The sequence below is a fragment of the Lottia gigantea genome, assembly GCF_000327385.1.
Source record: "Lottia gigantea unplaced genomic scaffold LOTGIsca_16, whole genome shotgun sequence".
NCBI classification, from domain to species: Eukaryota; Metazoa; Mollusca; class Gastropoda; family Lottiidae; genus Lottia; species Lottia gigantea.
In genome coordinates this window covers 3,431,751-3,449,106 of record NW_008707965.1, presented here as the reverse complement: position 1 = coordinate 3,449,106, position 17,356 = coordinate 3,431,751, and the positions used below count along the sequence as shown (strand labels likewise).

The 17,356-nt window shown below is 32.7% G+C and overlaps 1 protein-coding gene across 1 annotated transcript in view; it reads left to right on the top strand.

Moving 5' to 3' along the window:
• Nucleotides 1-16,662: 16,662 nt before the first annotated feature.
• The window catches only part of LOTGIDRAFT_91191 (hypothetical protein), a gene marked incomplete at both ends in the record, with an annotated part of 40,021 nt that continues 39,327 nt past the window's right edge, over nucleotides 16,663-17,356 (top strand). The window contains one exon of the mRNA XM_009051045.1: nucleotides 16,663-16,893. Coding sequence (XP_009049293.1) covers nucleotides 16,663-16,893 — 231 coding nt within the window. The remainder of the gene's footprint in view (nucleotides 16,894-17,356) is intronic.

Here is a 17,356-nt window from a genome sequence, read left to right as displayed (position 1 = left end):
AATGAGTTAATAACATAATAAATGACTGAATTGATGAGATATTTTAAAAATAAACTATGATATCCTGAGTTGTTAGATGCAGTATCATTTTAAAATTTTATCATTTAAAATACCATACAAAATGGCAGATCCTCAACATCGAATCACAGTATTTTCGAAGGAAAAAAAAAACTCTAAATTTATTTCACTGTATATAGTGTGCACCCCTTCTGAAAGGGGCCCATTTTGGGGGAATAAACTGAGCATTATATTCAGTATCTTATGATATCTCTCTTGTATATTTCAGGCAAACAGCATACCCACAATTTGGTCTTCCCACTATTCCGATGGGGGCATACCCTCCCCCCACAGACTACAACTATTATTCCAAATTTAGCAGTGCCAGTAACAGAATGAAGAAACATCTGAAACAGAGGTGTACATGGAGATGTACAGCGTTAATTCTTCTTATTACATGTGTAGCATTGTTGGCATGTACAGTATATTTTGCAGGTAAGCCTCAATTTTAAATTTTAAATTCTGTTGTAAAAGGACCATTATTTGTGAAAAAGTTTAATGAAATTATCAGGTACAAAATATGGAAAGTAAAAATATGACCAACTTCATGATTGAAGAACTGACATCAACATTGATGTTGACCAAACTGGAGTTGAGTCCATGTTTTGGGGGAGGAGACGATTTGGGGCATTTTACACATACCGCTTTATTTTTGTGGCTTTCTCTTTTTTTTGTGTTTATGTGTTGTGTTGTGTCTGTTCGTTGTTTATTTTTTATTGTGTGTTTTGTTATTGTAATTAGTTATTCAGTGTAAAATAAGTAAAAATTTGTCCATTTGTCAGTGATTTTGAGTTTCAAACAGTGTAATCTACTTCCCAGTTACTGATTATTACTGGTTATACATTAGGTGAACATCTAGAAGTTAAAGACGGTTTCCTTATTTTTTAGTGTCAAATCAACCAAACTATTTGATTAATTGGTGTTTCTAATGAATTATCATGTATTCTTAATCAAATCATTATGATCTTATTGCATATAATTAAGAGTTTTAACCAATCATAAATATCCATGTATGTACAATCTGGATAAACAAAAAAAAAAGTCTTTTTGACTTTTCTTGATCGGTCACTCATTGGAATTCTGCTGATAATTCTCTTCTAATTTAGCTAATTATGAATTAATTATGGACATATGAGACAAGCACGTATTTTTTCCAAGTCATTAGAACACCTCTACTTTCTAATCATATAAGTTTTAGCATTTTCTTTTTCATAAATGAAATTAAGGGAACCATCTTTAAAAACAACCATTACAGATACCAATGTTTAAGTATGTTAGATTTATTGCGACTTGAGTTCTTTTGTTGAAATGTCAGTTAACGAAACACCTGATAGATTGTTTATCCCCTCACGTCAAGAATTTTGGAACATCTTCAAACTATGGCGGGAATTTTGACAGGATTGGTTGATGTTGAAAAAAGACGTAAACAGTTGATGATATTTTAGGCTTTGAATTTTGGGTGTTTCTTACAAAGGTGCAGAAATTGAGGATGTAAAACTACATTAGCTTGTATGTTTGTACAATAAGTAACCTTTGTATGCGAACATCAGATGTGCATAAGCTATCATAAGGTATAACCTTCAGGTTGACACAAATATTGTCTGTAGTGCCTCGATCTTTGACAAGGGCCAACTTATTTTTGAATTTTATAAACAGAAAGTTAGTTGAAAAATGAAATGTAATAATTATCTACAAGGTTGAAGCATTATTCCAAATCTAAAAGATCTGAACTTTCCAAAAACTAAAATATGGAGATCATAGTTGATAAAATACACCCGTTCATAAACTTAATTGATAAGGACTATTCCGAGACCAACTTGACACGTATCTGTCTAAATATTTGTTGGTTTGGCTAAAAATCTAGAAAATTTAATACACTTGTATGACTATTATACCACTCCATTTCAACTCAACCCTAGCCCTAGTCAAATAAACAACTTAAGAAAATGATATACATTTAGTGTAGAGAATCTAAGTTGAAACGATTGTATCCTGCCAAGTTCTCGGTAATATTTCTGTGTTTAAACAATGCTGTAGGTCCACATTCAAGTTTTTTTGTATATTTTTTATAGTCCCATTATGGAATCTAAGATTAAAATCTGAAGTTTTTTTTAAAAAAAGGGTTGTACCGTTTGTACTTTGTACGTAATGGCGCTAACAGATTTACACGGTTAAAGTAACACAAAGAGATTAGTTTTCATCAAATTTAACATATAGGAATGGAGACGAGAAGCCAAGATTTTAAAAGATATACCCAATACCACTTTTCATTATGAAATACTTACTCACTTAAATTATGATTGATATACTTCCTCATGTGAAAATTTCATTATCTGCTACCAATGTTTGGCCTAATATGTTGTTTTTAATTTCGGGTTTCGTTTTGCGATTCGGATTTTATCATGGAGAATCCTTTTAACCATTTGATATGTTTGGATAAACAAACTGTTTCTAGGCGTGTTTCTTTAAATGATCAAAGAAAAAGATTTTTGAAGTTTTTAAGTTCTTGAATGGTAACTAAGTAACAGATCTTATATCGGGTTTGTTTTATTTCTCAAAGTTCAGCTGATGAAATAAAACAGAGAAAACTGAAATTTTATCGTGGAATTTGAACACATTATGTTCTCACTATCTCGTTATCTACGTGGCTATTAAACCAGAATTAGATTCTAGATTAACCAATCAGATTAGAGATTAGCCAATCACAATATTATCATTCTAGAGAGAGACAATTAAATTCACTGGTGAGAATTTCGCGATCTGTTTTTAAGAGATGATAAAGTTATCATTCTATTTTTAGGGTTTAATGGATTCTTTACTCCCCCATTCTTTCTTACTTAATCATCTAGGAGGTCATGGTGACATTCTGTTTTCAATTTATCTTGTTTTAAAGGGATTGTAAAAGGTTTTTGTAAATTTTATGTGTATCTGGGACAATGATAGCATCAATTTGCACCATTCCAATTTCCAATCAGATGTCTGGTTCCTGCAATTTCACTAAATCTAATAGTTTGATGACGTCACCAATCGAAAAAATATGCTTGTATCGCATAAGGTCCGTCGCGATTAGTGACAGAGTAGTTGACTGGCATGGTCTAGATAAGGAATTATCATCACAACAGAAAATAGAAGAAACATGGTTTCACTTTCAGAGACCATGTATCAATTAAGTAGTTTCAATTTATATCACTTAATTTAAATTTTCTTGTCGTGATATTTCTTTGGAGATTTTTTTATTGAGTTGTTGATACCCAGAGCCAGACAGGGTTAAGGCTTACGATTTGAACCCGGCATGATGTCATTGTCTATCTTGATGTTTTAACAACTAAAATTGTCATCAATTGAGTAGAAAGACCATCCAGACTGTCGTCATGTCCATTGAAAACTAGCAATAAATTTGTAAATGTCTGTAACGCATAAGAAAAAGAAAGATCTAATTTTGATATTTTTTTGGAAATTGAAAAACACAGACTGATAAATGGTATTTTTCTAACAACTTATTTCCTGATCAGTTTAAAATGACTTGAAATGTCCATATTTTCAACTCATTCGGTGATGGTGATGACCGAATCAGTGATATTTATTTAAATTAGTCTATCAAGGTCAAACGATTCAGTCTGGACACTCTTTAAACCTTCTAAATTAGAGAGTTTCTTTAATGCGATATTATGAAAAGCACATTTGATCAATAATTCAAAAAATGGCTTAAAATTAATTATTCTGCACATGGTACAGAAAAGTAGGATGTAAAACTCCATTCATTTCATTTCATTTTAAATAAACTCTTGGACAATTTGATGGAGAAACCAAGAAGTATGGAAATGAAATGAATAGAATTTTACGTCCTACTTTTCTGCAAAGAAGTAAAGTTAATGAAGTACTAACCTACAATTGTAAATTTTGTTTTGGAAAATGCTATGGTAACAATGTTTCTTCAATGTTTTGATTTGGATTTTGAGTTTTGTTTTGCGGTTCGGATCGTTAGTACTTGGTTTATTTATGGCAGTAAGTCTATTTTGAGCCACAATCGTATATAAAATAACTAGGGCCAATTTTAAGTTTATCACAGGACCCAAGAAGATGAAACATAACAACTAACAACAATTGTAATTGCTAATACGAGCAAATTTGACCGACAACCCTAAATTAACCAACAAAATTACCAGTCATTTGAAAGAAAAGTAGTAAAACAGTAGAAAGTGTCAGTACTTGTTAACTTTCTGAGGATTTGAGAAGAACCAGACTTGTTCTAAAAACAACTAACTTAATTAGAGATAGTACTAAATAACGATCAGTCAGGATGATGTAGAGTTGTCTGTTACTATCTTCGTATTCTTTGATACATTAGCACCTACCGGTTTCCAAGGAAATCGATTGAAATTTTGTAGGTATTAAATTGGGCCATAGTATTTTTAGAAGGCCTACATTGAATGTGACAGTCTCTAGTAAAAACTATCAAACTATTGCACCAGGTATATCGCTTGATGTCCACTTTGGTTTTAAACAGACTCAAAGATGAAAACTTGACCAATGTATCTCATTCAAAGTTATATTATGCATTGAATGTCCATCAAATTATCACACCTGAAATGTAGCTCAATCACTTTGAAGTTGGCATGCAGATTAATGCATGATGGGTATTAAAAGGAGGTAAATTTGGTCTATTAGTGAAGATTAAAGGGAAGGGAGATAAATAATAAATATAGTTAATATCTTAAATGTGGTTAATAACCCCTAATATCTGGTTTTATTGGGTATTAATAGATTGACCGATCTGATGGATTTATAGTCTATATCAGAAATATGGCACCTTGGAATTCATCAAGAGCGTTAAATAACTTTAATGCAAATTAGATTCATATAAAGTTGATAAACATAAAAATTTAGGGTTGTTAGTGGTGACAATCCACCTGAAGGACGGAGGGATAAAGGGTAGGTGTTTACATATGTTTTAGAGCAGGGTTTGAAAGAATTTTAGTCCCATGTCTGAAAATATAGGGAATGTTTTGTCATCCAAAGCACTTTAACTTGAGATATTTTATATCATAAAACCATTATAAGTGTTTGAATTAAATTTGTCTCTTGGATAATAAAGTCTGCTTTGAAAATCTTTTAAATCTCTTTATATCTCACCTGACTTGACTATAAATAGTGTTAGGGTGTATTGAGACGAGTCTCACCGCAAGCACTGGCCTAGGTCACAGAGCACTAGATTAGTCTATTAATTATATGAAAATTAGTGTCATAGTCTATATTCCAGATACTACTTTAACAAATGTTGCCATAAATATTAATATATTCAACAAACTTTTTATAGCCTGTATCATAAAAGTATGTTTAAATCATTAACCAAATTAGTTATATCTTATTTCATATTTCTTTCAACTGCTCATAAACCAGAGTTGATGAGGGAAATATCAGATATAGATACCCTCCTGGAGATTACCAGGAACTTGATCTATATTGAACTAGGGGGAATTGGTACATGGTACACTAGCTAGATTGCTCAGAAGTTCAGGGGCTTGTTCACACAATCTTGAGATGAAAGCAAAACTGTTGAGAGATTCATTAATCTGATTGGTTGATAAAGCTGGATTTAAAATCAATTTTTAGTTGATGACCCATCAGATTGGAAAACTGAAAACTAGCTATCCTGAAGATGGATTGTTTATTCTGAAACTGGTGTTAATGAAGAATTTGTCAAATAAATACCTATTTTGAGACATACAGTAATCTTATTGCTAAATAGAGGTGGTTCATCGAAATTTAGAAATGACTTCTAAAGCAGAAAACATGTTTTATAGGAAAGTTCCCCTTTAATTGTAACAAATGGAATCAATGATTCTAAATAGCTGATTACTAGCAAGTCTTCCTTTAAACTTAACAAATGGTAATAATAAATCTGGGTGTTAGAGAAAGATAAAATTTCACCTCCTGGAATTTGGTTTCTTTGTTCTCATGATAAGGGTGTATATTTTTACAAATTGATCTACAATTTACAACTTCTGGTTACAGTTAGCCAGTGAGTGGTCCAGAAAAACACCAGAAAAATTCATAAAGCTGGATCATGCTAATAAAACATCCTAATCAAGACATTCAACAATTTTTTTGGATTAGCGAAAAGTGCCATAAGCACTCCCAAAATAGCACAGAAATTGGCACCTTCGACCATTAGTGATCAATTATAAAATGGTAATACTGTCGAGATTTTGGAAAATAGTAAATAATCACTAAAAACGGCACAGTGAATTTTTAATTCGTCGTTGTGTAATAATTAGTTCTTGTTATCTGAAATATTGAGTTATTATCAGTGTGTGATTTCTCTAATTAAAACCTGCTTTAACAAATTAACGAAGATAAGATTAGTTCTTTTAAGTAGCTTCAGTTGGTGCTGGGGGCTTGTGAAATGTTAGAAGATTTGAGTCATCTGATAACACAATTTCCCATCTTTGTTTTAGATCGTAAAACTGTTTCTGTCTCCAAGTTGTTAAAGCTATTTGAAAATGACCAAATTATGAGATGAGTTGAAAAACATTTGAACCTATATTTGTTTCTGTCTTCATGATGTCTTGGTGCCTGTCATTTGTCCTGAAACAGATGTATCTTGTCTTCTTATTCATTGGCACTGAACGAACATTGAAAATTGTTGAAAAACACTCATTGATTGCCTTAAATGGAAGTTGTAGAACCATGAGAGTTAGAAATATTAAAATAGAACCTAAAAAAACAGTTTGTTGTTACTCAGAGTTTCACGCTATGCAGCCTTCAGACAACTGATGTATTTCAGTCTGTGTTCCTACTGAAGTTTGACAAATAGAACTTATTCTCATGGCTACACTTCGAAACGTTTTTGTAAAGGGCCATTGGGCTATGCACCCCCAGCCCCCCCTCTCATTTTTGGCCTCTCCCTACTACACCCTCCCCCCTTACCAAACATTTTCTAGATCTGCCCCCTGGAGTTTCTAATTTATCAAATTGATTTATGCAAGTACTCCATGCATCAATTATTTTTATAAATGAGATATTATTGAGTCAATATTTTTGTACTGAAACAAAACCATTATGTTAAAATATTGGCATGTACATCAATTTTCACGTTTAAATCACTTCAGACGCCAATATTTTATATTTTTATGTTGGGTGTTATTTTAATTCTGTGGGTGTATTTTTAATTCCGTGCGTTTCACAAGTACAAAAAGATTAATTCTCTGCTTATTAACACATCTGGTATTTAAAATGGTAAAATCTGGCTGGTAATTTTGGGGAATCTGGTAGAAAACTCAGGGCTATTTGGTGCTGAATTAAAACATTCCAATGGAAAACTGTTGAAAGAGTTAAATAACAGTCATCTGGAATCTTAAAGAAAATGGCCTGATATAAAGTCAATGATTGTCCTGGGTCCTGGGGCCTTATTATAAAAAACTTAACTGATAATGTTTTTGGTGATCCAGTCGTCTGATTGGTCAACAGCCAAAATTGATTTTAAATTCAGTTTTTTGTAAACAATTGCTTTACTGTAATTCTTAAAATATGGATTTTATTTGATTTAATTTTTGGAAAATAAGGCAGTGCCCCCTCCCAAAAAAAAAAACAACCCTCATCTCTCTTATTTCATGTGATGCCTCCGTAGAGCACCTGTGTAAGATTACTGTAATAATATCTATCATATGGAAAGTTAATCAAGTGAAGAAATTCTGAACTTTGATTTTATAATTTAAAACAGAACTCAAATAGCCTCAATTAGCACAGGTGTTCACTTTCAATAGGTTAAAGGTCAATTTAGGATTTTGAAAGGTGCATAGGAATAATTTGACAGATTATGAAATATATGGTGTGATATATTTAGTTAAAATTTGATAATTAGGAACAGAAATTTGTTTTCTTCATAACTCTGGTTTTGAATTATTTTCATTTTATAACAATTTGAGCCTCTGAAATTGAACAGTTTAATTCAAATTTAGAAATATATATCAAGCTAATAGATTTGACCATCTGGATTTTTCAAATATTTGATGGTTATTGCACTTATTTTCACCTTGTGGGTATCAAAGGCGAAGTAGACCCTGCTAACTCCTTTTGAAACACCTGATGGTACTTCTCGTTTGAGGAGTCCACTACTATACAGTTATAGCTCCCTATTTTCTCCTGATGCTTTAGATGAAATATTTGGTTACTGGAATTGTTTTGCTGGTACTGATTTCTATTCTAAGAAAACCTCACCACAAATATCACAATATTTTGTCGTCTGCTTGAATCAGCAGGTCAGCCATATTGCCAGAAGCAAAGCAGTTGTGTGTAACAAGCAGAAACAAACTTAATTTATCATAAATCAATCGTGTCGGCGCCTGAGGGTGTCTGTCCATCGAGGCTTCATGCTGTAATATTTCCAGGAGAATTATTCGTGAATATAACGGAATTGTCAAATGATAATCTAATTCTCCGATTACTCACTCATGAAATAAAATTTGTATCATTGGCAAAAAATGACGTAAACCTACCAAACCTATCTTTCAAATCACATGGATGAAGCTTTCTAAAACTACTGGACAATTTTAAAAATCAAATAAATGAAGTTTTACATCCTAATTGAGCGAATGAAGACAGGCAATGTCATGCAGTGTGCAATGAAGGAAATCATGCCATGATAGCAGCATTAGCCTGCTCTGATTTCAACTGTCGAGGGAATTTTAACATGCACACCCTGTAGCACATGAATACTCGGTTTATTGTCCTATCTGAATGATTAGATGTTTTTTCCATGCCAGCACCTCATCATCACCTCATCATCACTGACAGGGGGAAATAATTCAATGTCTGTACATCTTTTATCTTCTTTTCGAGTTGCTTTTCAAACATGATGGTAAAGCATCATCACAATGTCAAGCTATTAGACACAGTTCGTAATAGCTTGATATTGTGAAGATGTCTGGTAAAGGTGACAAACAAATATTGGGGTCGTAAGATTCCAGGCAGTTGTCCCTTAAACATGTCAATAAATGTTTTTTGAATATTTTGGTGGTAAGAACTGTAGTAATTGTAATTTTATTGTTATCTGTTTTCTGTGTATGTCTGTGTTTTGAAAGCTTTCTAATTTGTCCTTAGAAATTTGTGAAAATTGTTAATTTTATAGAAAATCGCTTGTAATATTAGTTCTTTAGATGCCTTAATTTGTGAAAATTATTTAAAAATGGCTTCAAATATTCATTTTTTTATCGTTTATTAGTTTTTTAGATGCCTTAATATTGTGATGTTATTTTTGTTTATTTGTTGTATAGTTAAATCCATGTACGAAGAAAAGGTTGCCAGGGACGAGCAACTTCAAAAATGTCAAAAAGATTTAAATGGTGTCTTCGTTAACTCTACGAATCGAAATCAAAATTCAGGTAATTTTAATTACATCCCATAATATTCACATACTAATCTTGTTGGGAATACATCCCATAATACTCACTGTCTAATCTTATTGGGAATACATCCCATAATACTCCCTAATCTTGTTGGGGTGGTGATACTGTTTTCTTCATTTCTACTAATCTCGCTGATCTATAACACTTTGCTTGGTGGACAAACTCTGATACCAAAAGTGTGTCTTGAAACAAAATTGCATGCTATTTGCTCTTGCTAACAAAAACTGTACCTTTTCAGTTAGGTTCTACAACTTCAATTTTTCTTGTACTCTCATCTCTTGTCCTATCCTTTAACTCTTTTCTTGGTGACAAAAATATTTTACACTTGCTTGAGGCATGTTACTATGCTACTGAGATCTTGTATTCAGACTGAAAAATCTTCTTCCAAAACTTATAATGGTTCACATCTACCAGTGCTTCTCAATCTCAGTGGGATCATTCCTCTACGGAAAAGAATTCTTCCCCCTAAATAAATCATCAGTCATTTTGAAACATATTTCTCTTGAAAATTATATTCAAGGAATGAATGAATATAAAATCATACTCTACATATTCAGATATTTCAATGTTCGTTTCTGATTTTCTGTATGTCCAGGTTGAGTGATGTCATTCGCACCTCGCCTCCCGTTTCCTCCCTGATCCATCGATTCCTCCCCATTTCCGACCTTGGCGATAATTTCCCCCCCCATCGTCTTCCAATTCTTCCCTTGGGGATGAATTCTCCCTTGTTGAGAAGCATTGACTTACCAATAAAATCATTCTGACTGGAACATGTCTCGTGTTGCAATATAACTCATTAATTCAATTCCAATATTTAAACAATTGTCAAAATATTCCATAGTGGAATAGAAAACACATTTTCATGTGATGAATTTTTACCAATTCCATTCAGCCTGCAAATCGCAGGAAGATAAAACATGGCGCCTGTCAGAAACGTTTATATTTTTTACTCTCAAGATTATTGATTCCTTTCTATTTCTACTGAATAGTTTTAGAAGAGTTAGAAAAAACAGAAATTGAAAGTAGAATGTACATTATCTGATTTGAAGCAGAGAAACAATAGAATTGATCAAATCAGTTAAAACCACACATCCTTATAAATAGATAGATTGGACCATTGTTATCTTCATCCAAATAGCTTCATAAGAGGTCTTGAATTTTATAAAGCATTCAAAACTACACTTTTCAATAGAGGTGGATTTTACATACTCATATGTAATTCATAATTTCTGTACGTGTATCCAAATTTACAAAACAAAACCTAAAAATCTCAAGCATGTTGATTGGCTAGTTGAAAACCAAGGAACATCATGAATATTTGTCATCATTCCCGATTATTCCAGTGGATCAACTACCACTCTGGACATCAGAATCATCATCATCAGTGATCTATACCATATTCTCACAATTCTAATCAGCTTTCAATAACATTGGATAATGTTTTCTGGCAAAATTTTGTCATGGCATTATTCTTTTGACAGCAAAACCTTTTTACGCTCCCTTCATCTTATAATCTCATTGCATGGTGTTAATTTTTCTTGCATGGATTTTATTATTTACTTTACCGAATGCTTATATATATTTATTTGTAATACTCAGATCATGCTTACTCTCTCTGGAACACTTGATGAGGCTGAGGCTGAGAGAATATAGAATTAGGTCATTTCCTGTTCCTGTGATGTTCCTAGTTAACCTAGTATCACCAGACGACAATCTGGAAAATAATTTCTTACAAGCTGTCAGGCCTGAGGACTGTCTTGAAGGGATATCCCAGCTTCATAAAAACAACAATTTTGACTCAATCTTTATCTCAGTGTACCACAATGTGTAATTTTTTGGCAATATTATCATGTCTATTTGGTTTTTCCGAACGAACAGTAAAGGGAGTAATCCTACTTTTATTAACTAAATTATGTCAATTTACGAATCCACCAAAATGTCAGAAATTTTTTTTGTATATTATGATATGGAATATATTTAGGATAATTATACATTCTTCAGAGCCCTCCCAAAGTCTCCCCACCACCCGTGTTTCCCATCAATAAAACTTATACTATGCTAAATAGTTATGGTTTTTGCAAGATATCTGAATATGCAATTATCGCTAATATGTTGTCTCTTGGCACCAATTTATATGATAACCAACTGATATTTTTTATCCGTCAGTTGAGGTTTTTGCAATTTATTATTTGATTATGCAATTATCGTTAATATTTAGTCTCTTGGTACCAATGGAATGAATAAGAAAAGAATACATTTAGTTCTCAAACCATTTATAGATGAGCAAAAACATTTCATTTCTAAATATAAAATTATTACAATAATATCTCTTGGTACCAATTTTTATTGTAAGAAAAGTGCAATTTTTGCTTCTAGATTATGCAATTATAGTCCACTGTCCACTGAATATACAAAAATATCCATGAAATTACAAAACGTAATATGTTATTATATGTGTCCAATGAGTATATCTTTCCTGGTAATCTGCCCTTTCTTCAATTATGCAATTATCGTCAATATGTGTCTCCTGGTAACAATTAATATGATAACAAACATGAAATTATGATATGAGATATGTATACAATGAATATATTTGTCGTGATAATATCCTCACACCGGAACCAGCTCGACTCTGATTTCTCTTTCATTCGTCTCATTAGAACCATTATTCTGGCATCTTGTATTAATTTACTGTAAATCTAAACTTATTTATTCATACGACTAGAATTTGGTCAAAATAATAACCTGATTTTCACAATTGTTTCCCTTGTCAGATTAAATAGCCAGATTTCATACTGCCGGTCTTACTGTAAGTTCAAAGTTCACATTTTCTATCTGATATTTTTTTCATTTATTTTTTATTACGAAAAATTGCATTCATGACATGTGGTCAAAATACAGTTTTGGAACTGAACAGAAAGGTATAAAAATACAGAAATATGATTGGATTGAAGTCATGATAAAATTCGTTTTAAGGATAACCCATAAAGCTTGTGTGAATATCTTCATTAGCTTATTTCCTTTGAGGTCCTGAATTTTTCGAATACATCTGACAACTATGGCATTATTTTCCTTCACACCATAGCGATTACCAACCAGTTGCATAATAATGAATAACCTACCATGAGTTCAGAACGCTCACAACTCAGTTACATGAGAGTTGCATTTAAAGGGACAGACATTTTTTTTTACCTCAGAAACTGTAATTTTTCAGCTGAGCTAATTCGTAATAGTGTTCACAGCTCACCGTTGAAATTTGAGCCTCCATATTCATTTTGTCCAGAATTATCTGCATTTGAATGTTAAAATGACGACTCGTCAATTTAAGATACTCTGTGATATATTGAAAAGAGATATATAGAAATAGTGAGTAAATTCCCAGTTTAAGAATTTTTAAAGAAATTGAGCAATTTTCGTACATTTAAAGTACTTCTGAAGACTATTTACATATATTCAGGACAAATCAACCCCCCAAATGGCCCACCTGTCCCATTAAAATTCATAGAAGCAACCATACGCAACTGTGGATCACTATGGTGTGAAGGTCACTTAAATGCCATGTCAGATGTATTAGAAAGATTTAAGAAAGTCTTCAAGATTCCTCATTAATAATACAAAATTGTGAATTTGATGGACGAACTTTGAGCTCCAGTACGATAATTTCAATAAATATACCAGATAGATGAATGCTATTAGCTATAAAAACTTTCTGAAAGCAATGTCAAGTTGAAAATCTTAGAAACAAAATAACAATGTTAGCTTTATGAACTCTCTGAAAGGGATGTAAATTGATGAACCCAATGATCACTATTGGTAAAGAGTCTCTCTAAAAGAAGCAGATACAAAAATTAGATACAGAATGAAATCTATAAACTATATGGACTCTGAAAAGTATGACTAAACATCAACCTTATTGGCTTCGTAGACTTTTTGAAAGAGATGAGTGAGCTGAGCATTCACTAGTGACACCTACCAGAGTTACCAGAGTTATTCATCTTGTTCTTAAGATGGTTCTTGACCCCATCAGAAAGTTAAAGAAATAGGATACTTGTTAGGATTGAAAATGATATTTAAATGCCTCTAGGAAACATATTTACTCTACAAGTGTGCCAAATATTTCAGAATTCTATCATATTTCATGTCAAATTTGATATCTAAAATCGCGACTGGTTTGTTTTGATAATATGTTTAACATTTCTCAATCTTCCTGAACGTATTTTGATGAAAAACTTTGTTCTATGTTAATCACACTTCAAACTGTGACATGTGCCACGAAAACAAATCATTTATCTATTGGTTTAGCCTTCCAATATTAGCAGACAACTCTGCAAACCATTTATCTATTTGTTCTGCCTTTTATTTCATATCTGCTGAAAAGTGGGACGTAAAACTCCATTCATTTCATTTGGTTTGTATTTCATATCACAGTGATCCTACTCCAAAATTCCTTCCGCCCATTAAGGAGAAAAACTACAGGATTAAAAATTACGTTTCATAACTCCAACGAAAGAAATTATGTTCCTTCTAATTTTTTTCACATTATATAATCTTTCATCAATTGGTTTTGCCTTCTTTTTTTATGTCTGACAATATCACAGACTTTTCTATTTGTTTAGCCTTTTGAATATGTTTTGTCAATGAAGGCACCTCTGTTTTCCGTTACGACAGATGAAAACAAATAACAAAATGTAGTGGCACGATATTAGATATACAAGCCGAGATGAATCGTGCAATGATCAATCCCATATTGAGGCTGGTGTATTCCAGGTGTCATCCCTCAAGCCCGAAACGTGATCTACCTACTCGAACAAATTAAAGACGCATACAAAATGTTTATTATTCGGCATCAATCATTTTGAATACACCGTGGCGCCTCGTCAAGTGTGTTTATTGTCATGATGGTATTCAAACTCCATAAATGTCAGCCATTTTGATTGGTCTATGATATTGAAAACAGCTTTCCAACTCAATTTCGATATTTAACTAAAAAATTAAATGTAATTGGTATCCATTAGTATTCCATCGAAGGAATTATTTGAATGAAATGGAGGCAATTTGCAAATGGAATAGAAATTAGGGAAAATGAAGTTTGAAGATCGCGAGATATCATCTCATAATGTCCGCAATTATGTAATTTCCATTAAGTTCTTATTCATCAGAGAATTGATTTGAACATATCTATTCACTTGGCAACCATTGATGTAGTGAGAGTTATCTACTCTTGAATTATTTCAATTGTAGTTATCTGCCCTTGAGATCTTCATCTAAATTATCTCCCATAGAATTATTTCAATTGTAGTTATCTCCTCTTGAGCTTTTTTTGCCTTTGCAAATTATCTCCCTTGATATTACATCCAATCTAGTTATCTGCTCTTGAGTTCTGTTAAGTATTTTGTCCCGATATATTCCTTATATGGAAACAACAATATGTGCTTAATCCAATCATGGCTGATTCTTAAATCATTCTACTCTTAACGACTACGTTAAATTACTTTTTGATATGAAAGTGGCAGACATACTAGAGACATTCAAAAAGATAAAATGAAATTATACCCTAGAGATTGAATTGAAGAGCCTTTGATTCGAGCGAGATGAAAAACTGAACATTTGAAATGACGTAATTTCAATGTATATAAGTCTAGTTCCGCAGTGAATGATGGACTTGTCACAATATTGCATTGCCGATTACACGTAATTTCTCATTGATTTCTCCTTCGTGCTTGAAAAATCCAATATCAAGACGATTTATTACCCTACATTCTTATTTCTCTCTCTCTCTACCTCAAATTAGACTTTGAAAAAGTTGAAACCTAACATTGTTGTAAGAATATTGATTTTTAAGCCAATTTTCTCTCCAGTTTCACGATAGCTGGTTTTGTCAGTCGAAGCCAAGTGGTCTCATAAAAAAACATAACAATATATTCACTTGTGATTATTTCTTACGATTTCTAAATCCAGAATGCTTCAAATCACGTTATTTTTCTCGTTAAAATGTAGCTGTAAATTGAATTTCAGGTCCAGATTTCATTAGAAATAATGAAATCTACGAAAGAACATTGTTGGAGCTTAACATTCGCAAAAATAGACATATCTATTTGATTTTTTTCATACAATTTAATAACATTTTAACATCAAATCTCTCAAAATGAGTTATGGTCTTAAACCAGGGATGATGGGAGATTTGATTTGAAACATTTTATGAAAGCCGCGGAAGGATTACGTTCGTGAAATCATATCGTCGGGTCCATTAAGGTTATTGATAAAACTTCGTATTGCTTAAACAAACAAAAGATGGACGATAACAATTTTATTTGAAATCATACGAATGTTCAGACACCAGATATTGATTCGGTACCAATCCGTATTTGGTGAGATCTGTATTTTTTCATGGAATTAAAATCGTCAAACATATTTACCATCTGAAATGAAGCTTAACATTGGCACGGGGAATGGAAATAGAATTCACTTATTGAAGTAAAAAATGGTCTCTTGTTTAAATTGAATTATTCTGGTACACTGACATAGCCTGGGGTGATAAAGGCTGTGATGTGTGTCCTTTGGAAAGACAAGACAAGACATAACTTAATGTTATGAGACCAACCCCGCCCGACAAAAAACTAGATATCAATTTAACACAAACTAGCAATTCCTTCTTGCAATAACTCTAACTCTTCTATGATTAAACATTAAAACATTCATCTGAATACATGAACATCACGTAAACCAGGGTTTTGAAACTAAAAAGCCGAATTTGATATTGCATGTAATTATATCACTGGTATGTTATCATAGATTAGTATAACCATGCATGTCTGAAACATACCATTCCAGGATTTTTTACACATATTTCAAGCCTTAAAGCAGCCCTGCGTTTTGTTGGCAAAAAGTTACCTAGCTTTTATGTTTCTCTATGGAGTATTGTCATATCAATATATAAACGAAGGCAAGACAAAAAGTTTGACTGAATTCAGAGAAGATTTCTTTGTGCTTATTTTTCAGAATTAGGAAATAAATGTTGTAACCCTGAAAAACCAAGTTACGAAAGCACTGGCACAGGATGTACAAGCTTACAGTTCTTGAAAATAAATAATAACCGTGTTTTAAAATTGTCCTAATTTTTTTTTTTTTAATTCCAGGTGCTGATTCCATGTCAAATTTTCCAATTTTAACGACAACGCCACCTTCAGTTCCGAAACCTGTGAAACTAGGACAAACTATCAAGTATGAAATTCCACCGAAATCGTTTTGGACTACGAGATTATCGAAGGATAAAGACGGATATTTAAAACTGAACTTTACCCTGTCAGACTCGGCTGTGCTGGGTGTTTACGGAAGACGTAGTGTGTCTCCTTCTCATGCCCAGTTTGATTTCTTTAAAGTGTTTGATGGAAAAAGGATTCAGGGTCGACAGAAAAGATCTCTTAGTGATGTAAGTATTTAGTCTTTGAGATAAGTTGTCTTTTGATGGGATTTTTTAATTGGACCTTTAAAGTTTTCAACCCAGAGTTGCTGGCAAACTGTTGAAAAGTGTCACTTTATAGCAAAATTTCCCTCATTTTACACTGCATGGCTTGTAAATCCAGCAGATCAAATTTCAGGAGAAGTAGAAAAAAAGATGCTTTATGGGATAAATAAAGCATAGTTTAAAAATATTTTCTATTCCTCTCTCTTAAGTACCCCCATTCTCCCTCCCTCTCTTATACATTCCCCACCCTCTCTCTTATACATTCCCCGCCCCCTCTCTTATACATTCCCCACCCCCTCTCTTATACATTCCCCACCCCCTCTCTTATACATTCCCCGCCCCCTCTTATACATTCCCCACCCCCTCTCTTATACATTCCCCACCCCCTCTCTTATACATTCCTCACCCCCTCTCTTATACATCCCCC